The following is a 24,607-nucleotide window of genomic DNA, read 5'->3' on the forward strand; positions in this document are numbered from 1 at the left end:
AAAAATGCATGGATAAATTTGGGGAGTGGAGTTGGAGATGGACAGTATAGGTAACGGTGGCTATGATCAACATCCATGGGCACATGAATGATATTTTCAAAGCATAAATAAACAATGTTATGTTTTAAAAGAAGGTGAAAGTGTTCACACATGTGAGTTTTGGTACACAGAGAAATCAAGCTGAAATGGAGCTAGAAGCTTCCTTTGCTTTTGCTTGTTTTCACAGTGTCAGAGGTGTTATGTAGGCTGCTGTGGTGCACATGAGCTACAGTGATGTTCTGCATGGCAGGATGTGCCCATTGGTGCAAAGGTGTCATGACAACTATGGGAGTAATCAACTATTCTTTTGTCCTGGATTTGTGACCCATTCCATGGGAGAGACCTTATGCCTGCTACTGTAAACCTGATGAAGAAGAACCCGTGACTGAGTAGGTCCTAGGCCTTAGAAAAGTTGTTACTACAGTTTTACTAAATGGGGATCATGTTGAACTGCTTTTTATGATGTAAGTTTTTATCCATAGATTAGTGTTGCTCTAAGCCTTTGTAAGAAAAAACATCTTTTGAAATGTAAAGCACTTAGTGCACAGACTCACAGCTGTTCAAAGTGCAGAAAATAAATGATTATATAATAATCTACTCTACATGGGTTCTCTATTATTACCTTATCCATGGCTCAGGGAATATCACTGCAGAGGAGGCACAAAGAGTACAAGTGCCAAAGTTTTAGCGGGAATGCTGAGAAACAGAATCTTCTGCATAGTAAATGGCCACTACATTCACAGATTCATTACAGTTGTGGTTACCTGAAGACTCGCATCATCAAGAAACCTGAGGTGTCACAAAAGGAATATAGACTGGGGTTGTAGGTATCAGTTTGTTCAGTTTTGCTGTTACTTGGTAAATTGTCCTTGCTCTAGCAAATAACCTCTTACCTGTACTTGAGCAAGAAAATATAATTAAATTCAGTGAACCATACATATTTAAACCCACCAGAGGAAGATTTTTTTGGGAAGAAGTATATTGACCGGGGCAGGAGAGGCATGAGAAAGGTTAATGGGGAAGAAAATAGCCAAAAGCCAGCACATATGTATATGCAATTTTCTAAAAATAAAAAGAAACACTTGATTTTTCAAAAAAGTAGGAGGGCAATGGAAGAAAAAAGGTAGGGAGGAGATGAAGGAGAAAAGAGAGTGAAAAATAAAGCTATATAACAAGCACTCAAATCAATTTTGAAGAAAAAAAGTTGGAGGGATCATAGTACCAAGCTTTAAAATACACACAGCTTACAGATGGGATAAAACTCTTTGCCAGCTACTTCAGCTAAACAGAAAATATATAAATAACTTCAAAAATCAAAACTATCAATTATTAGATAAGCCAATGAACTGAAGAGACAGTTTGCAAAAGAAGATATACAAATGGCCAATAAATATTCTGTAAAGTGTTCTATATCTTTATCTATTAGGGAAAGGCAAATTAGAACTACTTTGAGATTCCATCTTACCATAGTTGAAGTGGGTCTCATCAATAAAGCAAATGACAAAAATGCTGCTGGGGAAAGAGGAAACTTCACACTGTTTATAAATTACTGTTTGTAATATACATTATATAGCCACTATGGAAACTAATGTAGAAGTTTCTCAAAATATTAAAAACATACTTAGAATATGATTCAGTATTCCTGGGCAAATATGTATCTACATTATTGTCACTCTATTCACAACAGCAAGGAAATAAAATCAACCTAGATGTCTATCAACACATGAATGGAAAAAAGAAAACATGGCATATACACAATGATATTTTACTCAGCCATAAAAAAAGAAAATATGCAGAAAAATAAATAGAATTGGAAAATGTTATGAAATGAGGTAATTCAGTTTTTAAAAGGAGAATATAATGGTTTCCACTATGAGTGATTCTGGCTTCTTTTATGTATTGGAGGGAGCACAGGTAAAAATACTGCAAGAGCTTATGAAAGTGAGAGTTAGGAGAATCATTTTCTTTTCTCAGGAACTAGGAAAATAAATCTTGTCTGTAGTTAAAGTTGGACTGGTTAAATACTAATGCCATAATGTTGAAAGATGAAGAGAAGCAATAGGAAAAAAAATAACTGTGTATTAACTTGAGAGTTAATAAAGAAATCTTTAAATTTATGTTTAGTATGCCTATAGCTGTAGTTGGTATACCCTAAGTAGTGTAAGTGAAATATTGTGTATTGTTAAGAAACTTGAAGTTTCTGTGATTGTTACCCTAGATGATTTAAAACAACACATTTAGTATTTAAACAACACATTCCCTATTTCTCACATTTAGTACTTAAAAGTAGATGATGATCGGTTAATGAATGCACCAGAGAGGAAGTCTCTGGTTAATTGCAGAGTGAATTCCATATTGAAATGGGAGGTTTTGCTCTAATTGTGATGAATTGAGGAGAGAGACTAGTAATACCAATTGTAAACATCAAGTCAGTTGTCCAGAAAAGTTTTATGTTCAAAAAATATCTGATAGTAATTTAAAGATGTTTTATGACAATAGCACATCATTAACACTATAAAATGATAAATGTTCATTATAAAAAATTTAAGAAAAATATGTAAGAAGTGGGAAATAGCAAGAGCTGGAGAGGACAGGAACTCCACAAGGAGAGCAACAGAACAAGAAAATTTGAACACAGGGAACTTCCCAGAGACTCATACTCCAACCATAGAGATAACCTAGAACCCCTGCACAGATGTAGCCTATGGCAGTTCAGTGTCCAAGTGAGTTCCATAATAATGGGAACAGGGCCTGTCTCTGACATAATCTGATTGGCCTGCTCTTTGATCACCTCCCCCTGAGGGGGGAGCAGCCTTACCAGGCCACAGAAGATGACAATGCAGCCACTTTTTATGAGAACTGATAGTCTAAGATCAGAAAGAAGGAGAGGAAGACCTCCCCTATCAGTGGACTTGGGGAGGGGCATGCATGCAGAAAGGAGAGAAAGGGTGGGATCGGGAGGGGCTTATGGGGGGATACAAAATGAATAAAGTGTAATTAATAATAATAAAAAATACACATAAAAAAGAAAAAATCATAAACAACTTCTAAAAGTGTCTAAAATGGAAGGAATCTTAATAGTGGTATTACATAAATATGATATCACACTATGTAAACAAATAAATCTTTGGTCTCATTCATCCGTATGTTTCTATAACTGAAAATTTCAACAAGATCTTTTCAGAAAAGATTTTTGTGTGTTTGAGACCTGTGGTAGTTCAAGGAAGAAATAAAGCCATATTTACATACATTTGAATATTTTGTAACTAATTGGTAAAAAAAACTGTTTGGGAAGGATTAGGAGATGTGACCTATTTGGAGAAGGTGTGTTGCTGGAGGTAGGATTTGAGGTTTCAAAAACCCATACTTCCCAGTTAGCTTTCTTCTTTAATTTTTATTTTATTTTTATTAATTAATGTTCATTCATTTTGTATCCTAGCTGTAGCCCCCTCCGCCATCCCCTCCCAATCCTACCCTCCCTCTTATGATCCTTCCCCAGTCCAATGATAGGGGAGGTCCTCCTCCCCTTCCTTCTCACCCTAGACTATCAGGGCTCATCAGGACTGGGGTCCTTGTCTTCCTCTGTGGACTGGTAAGGCTGCCCCCCCTCTCATGTGAAGGTGATCAAAGAGCCAACCCATGAGTTCATGTCAGAGATGGTCCCTGTGCCTATTATTGGGGAACCCTCTTGGACACTGAGCTGCCATGGGTCACTCACTACTGTGCAGGGGTTCTAACTTTATCACCATGAATGGTCCTTGTTTGCAGTATCAGTCTCAGAAAAGACCCCTGTGCCCAGATTTTTTGGTTCTGTTGGTCTCCTTGTGGAACTCATGTTCCCTCCAGGTCTTTCTATATCCCCCTTTTTTCATAAGATTCCCTGCACTCTGCCCGAAGTTTGGCTATAAATCTCAGCATATGTTTTGATACCCTGCTGGGTAGTCTTTCAGAGACCCTCTGTGATAGGCTTCTGTCCTGTTCCCTGTTTTCTCCCTCTTCCAATGTCCATCTTGTTTGCCTTTCTGAATTAAGACTGAGCATTTTACCAAGGTCCTCTGTCTTGATTAGCTTCCTTAGGTATACAGATTTTAGTATGATTATCCTACATGATGTATCCTATATCCACTTATAAGTGAGTATATACCATGAGTGTGTGTCTTTCTGCTTCTGGGATACCTCACTCAGGATGATCACTTCTAGATCCCACCATTTGCCTACAAATTTCATGATTTCTTTGTTTTTAATTGCTGAGTAGTATCCCATTGTGTAAAATGTACCACAATTTCTGTATCCATTCCTCAACTGAAGGACAACTGGATTGTTTCCAGCTTCCGGCTATTACCAAAAAAAAAAAAAAAAAAAAAAAAAAAAAAAAAAAGCTGCTATGAACATGGTTGAGCAAATGTCCTTGTTGTGTACTTGAGTATCTTTGGATATATGCCTAGGACTGGTATAGCTGCATCTTGAGGAAACACTCTTCCTAATAGTGGCGCTTTTCTGAGAAAGCACCAGATTGATTTCCAAAATGGTTGTACAAGTTTACATTCCCACTTTGAACTCATTGGCACAGGAAACAACTTCCTGAACAGAACACCAACAGCACAGGATCTAAGATCAACAATCAATAAATTGGACCTCAGGAAAATGAAAAGCTTCTATAAAGCAAAGGACACTGTCATTAGAACAAAAGGAAAGCCTACAGAGTGGGAAAGGATCCTCACCAACCCTATATCTGACAGAGGGCTAATATCCAGAATATATAAAGAACTTAAGTTAAACAGCAACAAATCAAGTAATCCAGTTAAAAAATGGGGTCAAGAGCTAAACAGAGATTTCTCAATAGAGGAACGTCGAATGGAAGAGAAACACTTAAAGAAATGCTCAACCTTCTTAGTCATCAGGGAAATGCAAAGCAAAACAACCCTGAGATTTCACCTTTCAACATAAGAATGGCTAAGACCAAAAACTCAAGTGACAACACATACTGGAGAGGATTTGGAGAAAGGGGAACCCAGTTAAGCTTTCTTTGTCTTGTGGTTATGTTTCAAGATATGTGTTCTCAGCTACTGCTCCAGTGCCATGCTTGCTTGCCTGATGCCATGATTCCCACCATGATGATCATGGACATTAATCCTGAACTGTAAGCCCAAAATTAAAAGCTCTTTAAAAATAAGTTGCCTTGGTCATACTGTTTTATGACAATAGAAAAGTAACTAAGAAAATAAACAAGAAAGAAGAACCAGGATAAGATGATCAATCCTCACTTAGAAAGACAAATGTGATGGGCATTGGATGTAGGAGGAAACAAGTAACAGGACAGGAGCCTACCACAGAAAAGCCTCTGTCAAACATTGTATCAAAGCAGATACTAAGACTCATAACCAAATCTTTGGCAGAGTGCAGGGAATCATAAAGAAGAAGGGGGAGTTAGTATGACATGGAGAGGATAGGAGCTCCACAAGGACCAAATATATCTGGGCCCAGGGGTCTTTTCTGAGATTGATATTCCACCAAGGACCATGTATGGATACAACCTAGAACTCTGCTCGGATGTAGCCTGTGGTAGCTCAGTAACCAAGTGGGTTTTCCTAGTAAGGTGAACAGGGATTATTTCTGACATGAACTCAATGGCTGGCTCTTTGAACTCCCCTCCCCCAAAGGAGGAGCAGCCCTGCTAGGCCACAGAGGAGGACTTTGCAGCCATTCCTGAAGATACCTGATAAAACAGGGTCAGATGAAAGGGGAGGAGGTGCTCCCCTATCAGTGGACTTGGAAAGGAGCAGGGAGGAGATGAGGGAGGGAGGGTAGGATTGGGAGGGAATGAGGGAGAGGGATACAGCTGGGATACAAAGTTAATAAAATGTAACTAATAATAAAAATAACAAGAAAAGTAACTAAGACAAAACTTCAGCCAATGAAAAAAGCTAAGCAGAGTTTAAATAATATACTCTAGTAAGAACTTTTACTCAACTTGGATTTATATTTGTACAGTGAAAAGAAAATGGATATTCTGGTGACAAATACTAATATTTGTACAATTAAATCATACTTACACAAGTTTAGTTGTCGTACAAAGCTGGTTATCTTGTTATGTTTGAAGTATTTCGGTAGTACTTCATTGGAAAAAGTTTCTTCCTTCACAATCTGAAAGCTGTGGCCATCCTTGTAATAAAGGAAAACCAAAAACTGGTCATTTACAGAAAAAAGTAGCAAAGTTTCACCTAGTAAATATTCAAAACGATACCTAATGAACCCCAAACTTGTGAAAATTTAAAACCCAAAACCCAAAATTCTTCATATTGGAAGTATGTCCATAGCATGTATGAGGTTTTGATTCAAATTATTTATCTTGGGGTAAAATATAACATAAGATACAGAATATGAAGGTAATAAAAAATACATGGTGCTGGCATAGAAACAGAATGGTGGATCAATGGAATCCAATAGAAGACCCAGAAATAAACCCACACACCTACAGATACCTGATTTTTGACAAAGAAACGAAAACCATACAATGGAAAAAAAGACAGCATCTTCAAGAAATGGTGCTGGTGTAACTGGATGTCTACATGTAGAAAAATGCAAATAGATCCGTATTTACCACCCTGCACAAAACTAAAGTCCAAGTGTATCAAAGAACTCAACATAATAACAAACACTCGAAACCTGTTAGAAGAAAAAGTGGGGAAGAGCCTAGAATTCATTGGCACAGGAGACAACTTCTTGAACAGAACACCAACATCACAGGCTCTAAGATCAACAAACAATAAAATGTGACAGGACAGGAGTCTACTACAGAGGGCCTTTGAAAGGCTCTGCCCAGCAAGGTATCAAAGCAGAGGCTGAGACTCATAGCCAAACTTTGGGCAAGGTGCAGGAAATCTTATGAAAGAAGGGGGATATAGAGGGACCTGGAGGGGACAGGAATTCCATAAGGAGAGCAACAGAACCAAAAAAAAATATCTGAGCCAAAGGATCTTTTCTGAGACTGATACTCCAACCAAGGACCATTCATGGAGAGGACCTAGAAATGTAGCCCATGGCAGCTCAGTCTCCAAGTGGGTTCTCTACTAAGGGAAACAGGGGCTGTCTTTGATGTGAACTCAGTGGCTGGCTCTTTGATCACTTCCCCCTGAGTGTGTGTGGGGGGGACAGCATTATTAGGCGAAAGAGAAAGACAATGCAGCCAGTCCTGATGAGACCTGATAGGCTAGGGTGAGATGGAAGATGGAAGGGGAGGAGGACCTCCCTTATCAGTGGACTTGGGGAGGGGTTTGTGAGGAGATTAGAGAAAAAGGGTAGGATTGGGAGGAGACGAGGGAGGGGGCTACAGCTGAGATACAAAGTGAATAAACTGCAATTTATAAAAAAATAAATAAATTTTAAAAGATACAGAATATAAGCAAAAGAAATGCAATGGAAGAAAATATAATGGATTGTTCATGAAAGCATATGTCCCAAACTCTCACAAATTAAAAGTAAACAGGCAAAACAAGACTTAGTAAAAACATACCTGTAATCCAAGTACTTGGAAAACAAAAGCAAGAAGACAAGGAAACTTTCCACAAACTTGAGCAAAAAAGAGATGTGAAGTAGCAATTCAAAGAGTTAGTCAATTCTAATGTTTAGTGTTAGTTCTCAACCTGACAAAATCTAGAATCACTTGGGAGATGGACCCGTGAGCATAGCTATAAGGGATTCTCCTGAGTATGCTAGTTGATGTGGGAAGGCCTCTCTTACTTGCAGGTATGACCATTCCCTGTGCCAGGGGTCCTGGGCTACACAGACATGGAGAAGGAGCTGAGAAGCATGCATGTAGTCACACCTTACTCCCTGCTTCTTTATTATGAATGTAATGTGACTAGCTTCCTTGGGTTCCTGCTGCTGTGACTTCCTCCATCACAATGGACTGTGGTCTAGAACTATGCACTGATGGGAACACAAAAAACTAAGACATCAAGTTTTCAAGAAAAGTGTTCAAAATGGAAATCACTACAATATTTTATCTATCAAACTGACAAGACTAAAGAAAATATTACACTCCAGTATTCACAGATTTGCAAGAGCTCAGATAAAAAGGTATTCATACAGTCAGAATTTAAATTGTCTTAATATTACTAATAGTAAGTATTCAAAGTTCCCCATCTTAGAAATTCTAATTCAAAATTGTATAGAGAATAATTACTGATAAGTGCTAAAATTTAGCAATGAACAGTTAGAAAAGTACTTGTATATAGAAATCAAAAACTGGAAACTACCATAACACTAATATAATAACTAAATTTATAAAATGAATATTATACAATGATAAAATTAAGTTATGTAAGGATATTTAGTGAATGGAAATACTCATGATATATTTCAAATGAGAAGGACAAATTTTCAAAAGGTATAAAATGCATCATTTCATAAATGAGAAATATGAGATGTTGACATAGATCAGTTATAGAGCACCTAGCTTCCATCCATACCATACCTGCTCCCCATAAAAAATTCACATATACAAAACAGTAGTTATCAGTGGATTGCACTGTAAGTACTTCACTTACGTTTTTAAAAGTAGACTGTAACAAAAATTATTTTAAAGTAAGCAAAAGTGATAATATTCTTATATGCTGTTCATTCACTTAAATTATAAATTTAAACGTTATATCCCCTTCTTTCATTACAATCCATGCATTCTGCCCAAAGTTTGGCTATGAGTCTCAGCCTCTGCTTTGATAACTCAATCAGTGGAGTCTTTCAGAGGCCATCTATGGTAGGCTCCTGTCCTGTTACCTGTCTTCTTCTGCTTCCAATGTCTATTGCCTTTGTCATTCTGAATGAGGATACTGAGAATCTTCCCTAGGGTCTTTCTTGCTGTTTAGCTTTTTTTAGGAGTAACTGGGCCCTGGTGGCCCTGCAGAGACTGATACTCCAACAAGGAATATGCATTGAGAAGACCGAAAACCCCTGCTCAGATATAGCCCATAGACTCAGTCTCCAAGTGGGTTTTCTAGTAAGGGGAACAGGGGCTGCCTCTGACATGAATTCAGTGGCTGGCTCTTTGATCACTTCCCCCTGAGTTGGAGGCAGCCCTACCAGGCCACAGAGGACAACAATTCAGCCAGTCCTGATGGGACCTGATAGGCTAGGATGAAATGGAAAGGAAGGAGGACCTCCCCTATCAGTGTACTTGGAGTAGAGCATGGGAGGAGAAAAGGGAGGAAGGGTGGGATTGGGAAGTTACGAGGGAGGGTGTCTACAGCTGGGATACATAGTGAATAAATTATTATAAATTTAAAAATAAATTTTAAAAGAACAAATATATATATATATATTTGACATATATTAAATATTATAGTTTTCATATTATAAAATATACTTTGGTAGCTTAAAACTCATTCAGATAGAAAACACAGGGAGTGTTGTCACACATGTAATCTAGCACATGGGCAGCAGTAGAAGGAGGATCACACGTTTAAGAACAATAACCCTATACTATAAGATCCTACTGAGAAAAATAGGGATATTTGGAGATTAGCTTAGTGGCAGAGGTTTGTCCAGCAGCACAAAGCCCTGAGTTTGATCTGTAGCATTGGAAGAATTAGGAAGCAATTATTTACTTTGTGTAATCAGAACTATATAAGGTAACAACTGCAAAAGAGCAAACCATCCATACCAATTTCTTACCTACAGAAGATGAGAAAATAGAATCCAATCACAAGATTGTTAATACAGAGCACCATATTCAATATCCTCTAAACAACAGATGCATACACACACACACACACACACACACACACACACACACACACACACACACGCTTGCACACATGCACAGGTGTGAGAAAACACACACAGAGAGAATCGATGGCACTCTGGTTTTCTAAAAATGATCAAAGTGAAAGTTGGTAAAAAAAAATCTACTGATCTTTAAGTCTGATAGTACTAAAAATCTTTAGACCCAATAAAACTGTCACCTTGCCTAGTAATTTAAAAACTAGCTAAGATTAATCACCTATAAATGATGGATAGAGATGAACTTATGTTTTCATATAAGAAAAAATAAACTGGGAGGACAACAGCTAATTTCACGGAACACACATTAAAGACAACGGGACTTTAATTTTTGTTGGCTAGAGACACTGCTTTGCCTTATTGGAGAAACATTTTATGATGTTTCTGAGCTATAACAATGCTAGAACTAAAGGTTTTAAGGTAGCAATATGGAGTACTAAATGCAAAAAAAATGAGCTGCACACACATGTACATGTTTGTGAGTATGTATGAATATCTATGTATGAACAAAACCTACCATAGTGTTGTCTTATCATCACAGTGTAAACTATGAACATATGTGTGTGTGTGTGTGTGTGTGTGTGTGTGTGTGTTTCTTTTCTGTGGCTGTGATAAAACATCATGACCAAGGCAAATTACAGAAGGAAGAATTTATCGGAGCTTGTAGGTACACAGACTTTTGACCATGAGGGTAGGGAGGCATGGAAGCTGGAGTAGAAAGCAAGGAGATTGCATCCTCAACTGCAAGCATTATGATTCAGAGAGAATGAGAGAGAGCTGGAAGTGGATAATACTTTGAAACCTCAAAGCCTGTCCCTAATGACATACTTCTTCCAGGAATGCTGAGTCTCTTAAACTGCTGCTAACAGTGACAACCACATGGGAACCAAATGTCCAAATACTCAAAGCTATGGGTGTGTGGGGGGCATTTCTCATTCAAGCAGCCACACATGGAGAGTTTATAGGTAATTGCCTATCAGTCTCATCACAGCACAGTTAATAAGAATTGCTCCACTACTAAAATAGGTTTATTATTGGAAAACATAGCCTCTGAATATTCTCATAGGACACTATGCAAGCAATTGAGATTTGGAGCTGACTCAAATTGTTATTGAAACAGGGATGGGAGCTGCATTGAAATATGATTCCACACTGGGGAATGACTGTGAATGGACAGAAATTTATATTTCAGGAATGATTAAAATGTTCTAAAATTGTGGTGATGATTGTACTACTTGGTGAACATGTTTTTAAAAACTTTGAATTTCATTCTTCGAGCAAATTCAATAAGATGTGAATGTCTTAGTAAAACAGTTTCTTAAAAATGGAATCTATTTCCCAGCAATCAAAGAGGCAGAGGCTAGTGCACCTCTGTGAGTTCAAGGCCAGCCTGGTCTATAAAGTGAGTCCAAGACAGCCAAAGCTACACAGAAAGACCCTGTCTTAAAATTCAGAAACCAAAACTAAACCAAAACAATAAGATTCCATTTCACTGTTGCTAGGATATAAAAGTCTTATTTTCCTTTGTTTTGTACATCTATATTTATTATTAAAAAATTACAATATCTGGGGCTAGAATTTGACTCAGCAGTTAATAGCAGTTACTGTTCTTTCAGAGGACCCAAGTTTGTTTCTCAGCACCAACGCATATCTGGCAGTTTATGACCACATGTAACTCCTATTTCAGGGGATCAAAATCTTTTTCTGGTCTCAATGGACACTCATGTTCACATGGTACACACACACACACACACACGTACAGAGAGAGAGGAAGAGAGAGAGAGAGAGAGAGAGCGCACAAACATACAATTAAAAAATAAAATATGGGGTCTGGAGAGATGGACCAGAGCTTAAGAGCACTGGCTGTTCTTCCAAAGGTCCTGAGTTCAAGTCTCAGCAACCACCTGGTGGCTCATAACCATCTATAGTGAGATTTGTTGTCCTCTCCTGGCCTGAAGATGAACATGCAGGCAGAATACTGTATAAATAATAAATAAATCTTTAAAAAAATACAATAGATAAAAAAAAATCAGTGCTATAGTGTCCACTCTCCTTATTGAATAATTACAGTATAAATCACCTTCAAAATCCATAAATGTTTTCCTTGTCCACTGTGTAATGGCCTAGTAAGATCACCATCACAAAGAAAATTTTTGTGTGTATTTGTTTTTTAAATTATTTATTTTTTTACATTAATTACTTTTATTCGCTTTGTATCCCAGCTGTAGCCTTCTCCCTTATTCCCTCCTAATCCCACCCTCCCTCCCTCATCTCCTCCCATGCCCCTCTCCAAGTCCTCCTTTCCTTCCATCCGACTCTAGCTTATCAGGTCTCATCAGGACTGGCTGCACTGTCCTCCTCTGCAAGGCTGCTCCTCCCTTGGGGGTGGAGAGTGTGTGTGTCAAAGAGCCAGAAATTTTTCCAACTTAAATATTCAAAACAGAGCTTTTATTTCTATATACTAATAAGCAAATATTCTGTTTATGTACCATTCTATGTAAGTGTATATTTTACTTAAGGAGCATGACACATGCAGTATCATACATAGAGTATTGTTGCCAGACTTACTTATTTTTATTGCATTATTTTTGCTCTACTAACCTCTTATAATTACCACATTTTAGCTTCTTTGCTTTTCTATTTGATAATGTTAGTGATTTTGTCTTCTGTTTTTAATTTGTTTTGCTTTTATTTACTCCTTCTAAAACATTAGTGAAGATGATTTCATTTCCGCAGTCAGAATGGTTAAGATTAAGAAAAGAACTGACAACAAACGGGGGCTAGATTTGGAGAAAGTGGAAGCCTCATTCACTGTTGCTGATACTGCAAGCTGGTGCGCCACTCAGGAAATCAGTGCAGACAGGATCACGACAACTGCTTTGAGATAGTGCCTTTTGTAAATGCCATGGAAACAGCATCTGCAAACTTCACATAAATTCATAACTATGAAAATCCTAGGGTAAAGCTTAGAGGGATGGAAGGAGTAATCTCTAAGCTCTCTATGGCAACTTTAATGAATTAATGACATGTTATCACTGCTTTGTGGTTTTGGTGATGAGCCCAGAGCCTTTCCCATGACAAATAACTGACCTATATCACAGCACTTATTTATTTAAGTATTAAATATTTTCTTGAATATTTACTTTTGATTTTTTTGAGACAGGGTTTCTCTGTGTAGCCTTGGCTCTCCTGGACTCACTTTATAGACCAGGATGGCCTCAAATTCACCAAGATCCCCATATTTCTGCTTCTCCGAGTTCTGGGATTACAGGCCTGAGACACATCACTCGGCTTTACTTCAATATTTTTGTTGCAAAAAGAAGTTATAAATTGAAGGTGAAACCCACTATTTTCTTCAAATGAATTACAAGTAAACGCTGTTTATGAAACAAGAATGGCTATGAGTTGATCCCTATTTGAAGTTAGCTATCTTTGACATTTTACTGACAAAAATTTTACCTCTGCTAAATGTGGTAGTACATTCCTGTATTACTACCTCTGAGCATGCTGAGGCAGGATGATCATGAATTCAAGACCAACCTGGGTTATACAGTGCAACCCTGTCTCAAAAATAAATGGACACCATGTCAAAGTGGCTGTTACTTTTGAGAACTGGCCACAAGTTGCCTTTAGCAGATTCTACATGATTTTATCCCCAGTCAGAATGATTAGAAGCTAAATATAAACCTAAATCCCAGTGGGGGGGAGTGCATTCGTAATTACCTCTGCTTACTCGACGAGAGGCTGACAATGTCCCAGTGATTAAATGAAGTGCGTTACAAATTCTCTCAGAAAATGTGACAACAGCTAGCTCTGAAACATCCAGTTTTGGTACACTCGGCTGGACAGCTTCCTGTGTGTAGCAACCAGCCAGGGCTACATAGTCAAGCCTGGTCTTTCAAAGAAATAAGAGCTTGTTTTGGAGTTCGGTGGTAGAGCACTGTGTGGTTTCACATCCATACCATGTACCGTAGCCAAAAAATCAACAAACCCCTTAATTTGTGCTTTGGTAGGAAAGTAGGAGTGTGCCTCACTCATATTTTTACAGTGAAGCTGTACTATACAGAGTGACTTTTTTACTTGTCTAACACATGCTTAATTTGAATTCGGAAGAGAAAACAAAATGGGCCTAGTTTTGCCAGACAGCGCAGAACTGGCTGAAATAGGCTTAATCATCTTCTTACAGAACTGAGTGTCCACCAAAGAGCCGTCGGGGTGGCAAAAATATGCTGTGCCTGTGTCTTTCAACCTATCTGAAAGTTTCCCACACCGTAAAAAGACCCTTTCCGAAGTCACATCCTTCTTTTTACACCCACTCTTGTATCTTCCGACGCAGTCTTTTACCTTGCTCCAGCGAATCACATGGTCCAAGACAGCGTCATCGACTAACACCCACAGTTTGGTGAGAAAGCTAGGAATCACTGTCTTACAGAACTTCTCCATGTTTTCCTGTGTCAGTGCCTCAAGAAAATGTCAGTGCTGTAAGCACTGAGATACAGAAATTGAGGTTAAGTGGCAGTTTTCCGTAACAAAAAGCCGGTTACTGGTCATCAGAACTTTCCTAGGGGGAACACGCCGTAAGTGCCCAGGGGGCAATTCTCATTGGCTAGTTACAGTAGCGTGATTTCAGACCTTTCTGGCACGTGACTACTGTGGAACTTCCGGTACAGGAACACTTTTAGTGTGAGGAAAAATGAGCAAAACCAGTAGGGGGCACTACATTTGACGTTTTCTTTGTTGCTTTTCTGGCTATATGTGCTCCGTACTGTAATAGTGTCTGCAAACTCCCTCTTTGTTCCTAGCAGAAGCTATCTACTGGCTGCTAATAGAATGCTGGAAATATTACGTCATGTTAATCATGACCTTTGAAGGAGCAGGGACTCCTACTGTATACCGTCATGGCCTGGCAGCCAAGTGATGTGGCACTGCACTGGGTTAGCACTGAACTAACCATGTTGAGTATTGCTTGGTAATGAACTTAATGGTATCACAAGGCAATGCTTTGCAGTGCATGGTTTTTATCCGATCTCTGGAGAGAGGGTGAAATTTTTGTTTGTTTGTTTGTTTGTTTGATTTTGTGTTTGTTTATCAGTCTCCTTGACAACCACAGCTGGCCTGAACTCTCTAAGTACATCAGGCTATCCAAGAACTCACAAAGATCTACAGGCCTTTGCTTTTGTAGTACTGGGATTAAAGAAGTGTGCCACCACACCAGGTTGGTAAAATTTTTTGGTATAGAAGTGAGACACTTCTAGAATATTAGAGCGTTCCCTTCTTCTACTGATAAGGTTGGAAAGGAGACCAAGAAGAAAGACATTTGTCTAAAACCGTACATAATTTCTTTTGTTGTTATTTTGTTATTCCCTTACATTAGAACATAGTTTGGTAAGGGGATGGAGGGAGCACAGTCATAAAGTTACGGTCATAAAGTGCCTTACCTTGCAAACATTGAAATCTGAGTTCAAGCCTTAGCAACCACAAAAAACAAACAAACAAACAAAAAAACAAAACATGAAAGTGCTGCCTATGCTCTGAATCACAGTGCTGAGAAATCACAGACAGGCATATCCCTCGGACTAACTGGCCATTTACCTTAGCCAATTTGGTGAGCCTGAGTGACAGTCCCTGTGTCAATCTAAAAGGTGAATGGCTTCTGATGAATAATAGGAATCCTGATTTCCCTGTGCATACACACACATCCAAACACACACACACACACACACACACACACACACGCGCGCGCGCGCGCGCGCACACAAACACACACGCCCACGCAAACACACACGCCCACACACAGTACATATAATCAGATATACAAGAAAATAATGAATAATTAGAATGCTACTTCTCCCTGGGTTAAACTAATTTAAGAAATTTTATACTTATGAAGATAACATTTATCATAACGAATGTTATCAAAATAATAATATGTTTATCAAAATAGCGGTAGTGGCTATCAAAGGTATAGTTTGCATTGATTTTATTTTATGTAAGTAAAATTTTAAAAGCATATTCAAGAAAAATGAATATGAGTTTTAAATATCTGCAGAGAAAATTCACATGAAATTAATGTTCGATTTTAAAATGCGAGATGTAAAACATACCGGAAGTCGGGTGGATGCAGTGGTGCACACCTGTAATCCCAGCACTGGGAGAGGCAGAGGCAAGCAGACTGCTGTGAGTTCAAGGCTATCCTGATCTAAAAAGCAAATCCAGGACAGTTAAACCTACACAGAAAAACTCTGTCTTGAAAAAACAAAAACAAACAAATAAACAAAAACCCTGAAGATCGATACTTTGTTTTAAAGTTTTTATTTGTTTGTTTGCTTTGGTTTGGTTTTGGTTTTTCAAAAGAGCGTTTCTCTACATTAGCCTTAAACTCACAGATATCCACCTGCCTCACAAATGCTTGTGCCACCACTCCTGGCTTCTGTTTTAAAGTTAACATTATAGAGAAGTTGGATTAGCTATCTAAGGCCACAGAGCCAGTGGTTTGGAGACAGATTCATACATAGTAGCTACATTCCTAAAAAGAGGTATACATCCTGGTATATAGGAGATGCTATTGCCAGGTAATCCACAGGTTTAGTTTTTAATTTTTAGAAGTTTTCTTTATAAAAATATTATATGTTTGTGCACACATTAGCAGGTGCACTCATCCATACAGACATATTTGAAGAATAGTTGTTGATGTTGGAATATTTTTCTCAGTTGTTTCTGTACCTCATGATTTTGAAGACAGGGTCTTTTGCTAAACCTAAAGATCATCACTTTGGCTAGATTAGCTGACCAGTGAGCCTCCAAGATCCTGTTGTCTCTGCTCCCCCACACTAGGATTACAGGCATACATTGATGTGCCCAGCTTTTATGCAAATTCTAGAGATCCAAACTCAGGTCCTCATGTCTGAAAAGCAAGCACTTTACCCACTGAATCATCTTACACTGGGATCATAGATTATTATTGTTCTTGTGCACTAACCAAGTAGTTCTAATTATGAAGTTTCTCATTTGGAGAGAAAAAAAAAAAAAACATTTTTAGCTCAGCCTATATAAATGTTTTAATATATGCTAAGAATTACAGCTACCATGAACCTGGATGTTAACATGATAGTAATGGTTTTAATGACATTTTTTCAAACCATGTTTCTATTCAGTTCCCCTTTGCCCACTCAGACTTTATGATTCTGGATAAAAATGATTAAATTTATATCCCTGTCATAACTGCATGCAAAATTACTAACAAAGGTGATTTATGAGAAATTTAGGAAAGCACTATGGTTTTACAATCAATCTATGACAGTATATCCACTGGAAATTATGAAAGGATTAGTCTCCCCAAAAGAACTAGAAGAAAGTGTTAATAATTTGCAGATTAAAAAGTTTCCACCAAAATATGAAGACTATTTTATTATCTTTTCATAATTAAACACAGGAACAAATATGGCATCAAAAATGAATGTTATCCTTCTAAGAGCCACAAGGATCAATATAACCAACTCATAACTATTGCAGTGTATTTTATTATTGTAGCACATTTTGTATTATTGCACTATTCTATAATATAATAATATATTACACTTTATAATTATAATTATTATTGTTTTAGCACATTTGTCAACTCCAAAACCATGGGCAATTAATTTAGGTGTTACCATTCAGTGTCTCTGTGTGGCCACATTTATTCAAAAGTGATGAGGGGAAAATTTTTGGTTCTTAGCAGCTGCATCTTCTTACTTTCTTCTCTCTTCTTACTTTCATCATTTTTTACTCCTGCCTTTCATCACGATTAGCTTTAATAGGATGCATGCCATGCTGACAGCATAGCATATGAGCATCACAGATTATTTCCAGGGTTCCAAGATGCTACTCTAGTGTTCTGGTTTAGTTCTATGTCTCAGTATATAGGCAACACCTTTAAATTTGTTTGATCAAGAACAGCTTCTTCATTTCTCTTCAATATAGTTTTGGCAATTTATTGCTTTGCTTCCTATATGCATTTTCTAAACTGACTCAGTGTCTTAGAATTTTAGTCATGTGTTCTACAAGAATCAAAGACTTTTACAGCCATTTTGTAAAACATACACACACATGCATATACACATACATGTATAGAATGTTACATCTAAAAGGCACCTGAAAATTGACTTGCTATATTTTATGGAGTATATAATTGAGTCATAATTGAGGCCTAGTCCCTATTTTCACTGACTAAATGGTATTTTTTTTCTTATTTACCTTTATTTTATGTACACTAATGTTCTGCCTGCTTCTCTGTGTGTGATGGTGTCAGATCCCTTGAAACTGGAATTATAGACAGTTGTGAGCTGTCATGAGGGTATTGGGAATTGAACCCGAGTCCTTTGAAAGCAGCCAGTTGTCGTGACCACTGAGCCAACTCTCAAGCTCCCAAATGGTATTATTAAAATCTAGTTTTCCATGCTAAGGATAGAATACAAGTCCTTACAGATGCAAGGCAGGCAAGTATTTTTGTCACTGAGCTATACCAAAGCTCCAAGTAGTGGCTATTTCAAGAGCTGGTAATGTGCCACAATTTAAAAAGTAAATGGTCATTCTTAAATGGAAATTACTAAAATTATTTCATAAAATATAAATTACTAAAATTTACTATAAAATTGCTAAAATTATTAAATAATTTATATAATGAGGTTTACCTTGAAATATGTTTTGCTTTTCTAGTTTTTTAAAAATATTTTGATAATTCTGTAAGTGCATACAATATGTTTTGATTAAGTCCTTTCCATTTCTCCAATCACTTCATGAATTCATGAATACACTCAGGATTGCCACAATTTGTATGAATGTGAAGCTATCTAATAGAGCATGATTGGCCTCTTAGGCTTGAATTTTCAAAGAAACTTGACTCTGCCTCTCCCAGCAGTCATCCATCACTTCACCAGCTCCTTTCAGCTGGAGGTCCTTTCTCATTTTGCAATGAAGTATCCTTGATCATATAATGTTTATTCTACTGTGCTCCTTAAACAGTACTTGTTTATTTGAAGTTTCCAGCTTGAAGTGCAGCTAGACTTGCCTCCCTAGTAAACATGAAGCTTTTGATTTGATCATGAGCACTAAAACAAAACAAAACAAAAAGTTGAATTTCCTTACTTATTTCTCAGAGTCTCTTGATTCATTCTTTTCATATGAATTCAAAATTATAAATATCCATTCTTATTCCGTTTGCTTGGATTCTCTTTGTAGTACTAGGGATTTAACCCAGGGCCCAAAGGATGTTAGGTAAGCACTCAACTCCTGAGCTGTAGCCCCAGTCTAATCCTTGCTTTTTTTGAGTAAATTAATGTTATTTCTAATAATAAAAGACTGATATTGAAGTAAGAATGTAAACTAGTTATAATTTTCTGCCCAACACCTTCACCATTCTTCTCCCTACTTCCCTCTTCTTTGTTTCTTTTCTTCCATATATTCTCACCATTCAAGAATAAGGCAAGGTAGTCTTTGGAGTTTGTTCTTTCTTGCCTTCAGTTAAGTCTCAGACTTCTGTAAGGGAGCTCTAAACGTTGAAACAATTTTCAATGTTATTATGTTATTTTAAAATTATTTTTCTTTGCCAACAATTAGATTTTTGTATCAATAGATCAGTTTTGTCATTACATGATGAAAAACGTTCTACAGTTGCTTACCGTCTCCAAGGTTTTATGTTTATACTCTAATTGAATTATAAAGTTGTTGAAATCAACACTTTGTAAGCTATACTTTTTTGTATAAGTATAAACACAAACAGGTTTGCACATCAGTTAACTAACCAATGTTCCCCGAAGCCATTCTTTCCTTTGCAATCATATCAATCATATTTTCCTGTGTTCAGTTATATTGTGGTTATATCCCTTCTAGTCTTTCTGCCTGTATGTTTTCTTTCCAAAAGCATTTTTATGCTATTGTCAGACACAATTATTCTGCCCAGAAAATTGTGGTGACTTTTTTCTTTGACACACATATTAGTTCAGTTTTTTGTTACTATAATAAGATATATGATGCTGGGTACTTCATTTAAAAAGACTTTAATTTTAAAATGACCAAGCAATGAAATTATAAGCTCACATGAAATAAAAAAAAGCAGTTTATTTTGTATTGACTAAGTATTGCTAGGTATGGGGCCTACCCTGGAGTATAGTTGATATTTACAATGATATTCATTGGAGAAAACTGATATTCCTTTCCCCATCAGGTATATTTGTTGCTGTTGTTTTGTTTCTTTGGGAGGGACATAAAGTTGGGTGGATAGAAAAGTAAAAAGGATCTTGGAGTTGGGGAAGGGGAAAACATGATCAAATGTATTATATAAAGAAGATTTAAATTAAAAAAGAAACAGTTATACAATGGTAAACTATATGCTTACCATGTCCAGAGACTCACAGTTCAATCCTCAGTACTACATGCACACAGAAAAGCTGTATTTAACTCACAGTTCTGGAATTTCAAGGGTGTGGATCTGGCATCATTTGGGCTATGATGAGGGTCCCCTTGGCTATGTTATATAGAAGATACCAATAGAGTACAAGAATATGTGTTAGATGATATCATGTGATGAGGCAAAAAAGCACAGATTATTTTATTAAAAAAATCTTATAGGCATTATCTCAAGGCGTCAAGAGGCCTTTCTTATTCACTTCATAGAACTGCTCTCCCAGCAAACTATTCAACTCTAGTAAACCTCTATTCCTCTTGTGTGTGTGTGTGTTTCTTTTGTTTCTAGAAATCCAACCCAGAGTCTATGAGGTAAGATCAGTTTTATAGATTTCCTAATTCAACACTGCCTTTCTTCATTTTCACGTCAAAGACAAGTTTCCACCACATCAAGCCTTGGGTTTATTGAAACAATGTTTGAAAATTTACAACATATAAAGTTAATATTAAGTACCTTCTGTGAAGTACTCTAAAATTCCCTTTCCTGTCTTAATTACCCACTGTGCTACTTCAAACAATCTATGATTTAACAGAAGGAAGCACATACACACATGCTTATCTCAAGGCTTGTTCCTTATTCTGGGTACAATTGTCTTTACTCTCTGTGCTTACCAATATTGTGATAGAGAAGCAAGGTATCACAGTAGAGGCATGGTGGAATCTAGGATCAGATCATATGGTGTTGAATTCTTATCCAGGAGCGTATTGTCTGTGAGATATTGTATCACCTACTTCTCCATTTCAGTGTTTTCATATAAAAGGATGTTAATATCACTAATCTTTCTTATTTATTCATTTATTATTATTTCTTTTCATGGGCTTATGTCTTCTTGTCTATATATGTACAACATTCATGCCTGGTGCCAGATAAAATTAAAAGAGAGTATTGGATCTCCTAGAACTTGAATTACAGTGGTTAGAAGTTTTCTTTATTCTTTTTAAATTTTTATTATTTTTTTACTTTAATTACATTTTATTCAGTTTGCATCCCAGCTGTATCACCCTTCCTCATTCCCACCCAGTTCCACCCTCCCTCCTCATCTCCTCCCTTTCCCCTCTTCAAGTCCACCAATAGAGAAGGTCCACCTCCCCTTTCATCCAAACTTACCTTATCAGGTCTCATCAGGACTGGCTGTAATGTCCTTCTCTGTGTCCTGGCAAGGCTGCAACTCCTTTGGGGGGGAGGGGGGAGGGGTAAAGAGAGCCAGCCACTGAGTTCATGTCAGAGGCAGTTTCTTACTAGGGAACACACTTGAATACTGAGCTGCCATGGGCTACATCTGAGCAGGGGTTCTAGGTTATAGCCATGAAAGTAACTTGGTTGGAGTATCAGTCTCAGAAAATACCCGAATCCAGATATTTTGGTTCTATTGCTCTCCTTGTGGAGCTCCTGTCCTCTCCAGGTCTTACTAACTCCCTCTTTCTTTCATAAGATTCCATGCACTCTGTCCAAAGTTTGGTTCTGAGTCTCAGCATCTGATTTGATACACTGTTAGGTAGTCTTTCAGAAGCCTTCAGTGGTAGGCTCCTGTCCTGTTTCTTGTTTTCTCCTTTTTCCAATATCCTTCCCCTTTGTCTTTTGAAAGTCTCAAGAAAAGACATGAAAGAAAAAAGCCAGACAGATTTCTCTTTTTTTTCCTTCGTTCCATGTATAACCTACTTTGATGTAATGACAGAGATAAGAAATGAGTCACCTTTTCCTATCTTTTTGTCAAAATGGCTTATCTGTTATCTAGTTGTCCCAGTATTAATGTACTTTTTATACAGTGTGGAGGATCAAGTCCAAAGCTTCACACAGTCTGGATTCAATAACCCATCTTTCTACTGTGTACAGAGTCTAATTCTAAGATCTCTTCTACTGATTTTTTTTTCTATTACATTGTGTGCTGGAAGCAAATTTCTTTAATTTCTATAAAGTTGCATTATATTTTAATATCTAGTAAGACAGATATTGCTTTATCATTTTTCTTTTTCAATAAATTTCTGAGTCTTCTGATGTGTTTGGTTTTTCCTGATGTGTTTATTTTTCCAAATGAATTTCAATATGATTCTTCTCTAAGCTCATCCTCATATTGAGAAAAATATCATTTTAAGAATTCTGTGTTAAAATAATTTATGTCTTCCAAAAATTTCAAGTCTTTACTTATGTTTCCTTAGTTAATTTTTATAGTTTTAATAATATAAAGTTGTTTATCTTTACATGGCTTAGGGTAAAAGTTACATACAAAGCTCATATAATGAAGTATCTAATTATTATTATCTGATTTAGACAGCTCTGTAGTAAGTAGTAAATGACAGCATTCCCATCTTTGTGTGACTAAAATAAGTGACTGGTGTTTATTGAGAAAGTTTTTTGTAGACTGAGTGCACATATAGAATGGTCTTTGATTTGTAGGCATTCTGGTCAGTTTGTCAGGTTGACACGAGCTAGGGTTATTTGGGAAGAGGGAACACCAGTTGTACAAATGCTTGATCAAATTAGCCTATGGGCATGTCTGTTGGTTATTTTCTTCTTTATGATTGATGTGGGAGAGTCCTACCAACTGTGGGTGTTGCCATCCCTGAATGGGTGGTCCTGGGTGTCATAAGAAAGCAGAAGGGGAGGAAGACCTCCCTTATCAGTGGACTGGGGGAGTGGCATGGGTGGAGAAGAGAGAGGGAGGGTGGGATTAGGAAGGGAAGAGGGGAGGAGCTACAGGTGGAAAACAAAGTGAATAAATTGTAATTAATAAAAAATATAAAGAGAAAGAAAAAAGAAAAGAAAGCAGACTGAGAAAGTCATGGAGAAGCACACTTGCACCTGCCCCAGCTTCTATCTGGGGCTGGACTTGCCATTCTGAAGAGTGTGTAGAGGGAGCTACAGGTGGGAAACAAAGTAAATAAAATGTAACTAATAAAAATATAAATAAAAAAGAAAGCAGACTGAGAAAGTCATGGAGAGGCACACTTTACCTGCCCCAGCTTCTAGCTGGAGCTGGACTTGCCAGTCTGAAGAGTGTGTGCTTGCTAACGCCCTGGCCATGTCGCACATTGGCATCACCTTGGGCACAAGCTGGGCTGTGTGTGGGACCCAAAGCCAAGGACCATCAAGGGGAGACAGTACCAGAAGCGAGTCTCGGGACTGACAGGAAGGATAGGAAGCTCCATATCTCCCCTAAGTTGGTCAAGTTCCTGCTTGGGTGCCTGGCTGGGATGGGTGCTAAAATTTTTGTGTAGCCCCTGGACCTGATAAAGAACTGGATGCAGTTGAGTGGTGAAGGAGCCAAGACTCGAGAGTACAACACAAGCTTCCATTCTCTCACCTGAAGGCAGAAAGGCTGAAGGGCATTTACACTGGGCTTTTAGGTGGCCTACTGCACTAGGCCACCTACACCACTACTCGCTTTGGCATCTATACTCTGTTGTTTGAGTGCCTGACTGGGGCTGATGGTACAACCCCTGGCTTTCTCCTGAAATCCCTGATTGGCATGACTGCAAGTGCAACTGGTGTATTTGTTGGAACACCAGGAACAACATCAGGAATACCATGCTGATAGCTGGCTTTCAGCTGACCAGTGCCAAGGCTACAAATGTGGTCGGGTGGAGTGCATGGAATCTTACGAAGTGGGAAATAGCAGGATCCGGAGAGGACAGGAGCTCCACAAGGAGAGCAACAGAACCAGAAGATTTGAACACAGGGGTCTTCCCAGAGACTCATACTCCAACCAAGTACCAGGCATGGAGATGGCCTGGGGCCCCTGCGCAGATGTGGTCCATGGCAGTTTAGTGTCTAAGTGAGTTACATGGTGATGGGAGGAGGGACTGCTTCTGGCATAGTCTGGTTGGCCTGCTCTTTGATCACCTCCCCCTGAGGGGAAGGCAGCCTTACCAGGCCACGGAGGATGACAATGAGGCCACTCCTTTTGTGATCAGGTGGACTGGGATTGGAGGGAAGGGGAGGAGGGCCTTCCCTATTGGTGGACTTGGGGAGGGGCATGCGTGAGGGGAGGAGACAGGGTGAAACTGGGAGGGGAGGAGGGAGGGTGAAACTGGGAGGGGAGGAGGGAGGGGCTTATGGGGGATGCAGGGTGGATAAAGTGTAATTAATAAAAATTTAAAAAAAACCCTAATTCAAACTGCCAGGGAAGAGGGAGTTCACATACCGTGGTGAGGCTGCTTCCCTACCATGGCTGAAGCTGCCATTGTCAGTGTTGCCCAGCTTGCCTCCTACTCCCAATCCAAGCCGTTCTTGTTGGATTCAAGCTATGTCTCTGTCATGATCAGTGACCTTGTCACCACTGTGGCTTCCATGCTTGTGGAAGACTGGGGTCCCACACTGTCCTCACATTCATCTTGGAACAGATGA

The 24,607-nt window shown here is 38.2% G+C and overlaps 1 protein-coding gene and 1 pseudogene across 1 annotated transcript in view; one reads left to right on the forward strand and one right to left on the reverse strand.

Annotated features, from left to right (window-relative positions):
- LOC110540031 (heat shock factor protein 3-like) overlaps positions 1-14,262 on the reverse strand; it is a 68,546-nt gene extending 54,284 nt beyond the window's left edge. Inside the window, exons 1-2 of the mRNA XM_060375663.1 lie at positions 14,164-14,262; positions 6,093-6,201 (exon numbers count right to left, since the gene is read on the reverse strand). Coding sequence (XP_060231646.1) covers positions 6,093-6,201; positions 14,164-14,262 — 208 coding nt within the window. The remainder of the gene's footprint in view (positions 1-6,092; positions 6,202-14,163) is intronic.
- A 455-nt stretch (positions 14,263-14,717) lies between these two features.
- LOC110544328 (mitochondrial 2-oxoglutarate/malate carrier protein-like) lies at positions 14,718-24,607 on the forward strand (annotated as a pseudogene).

The sequence above is a fragment of the Meriones unguiculatus genome, chromosome X, assembly GCF_030254825.1.
Source record: "Meriones unguiculatus strain TT.TT164.6M chromosome X, Bangor_MerUng_6.1, whole genome shotgun sequence".
Classification (NCBI taxonomy): domain Eukaryota; kingdom Metazoa; phylum Chordata; class Mammalia; order Rodentia; family Muridae; genus Meriones; species Meriones unguiculatus.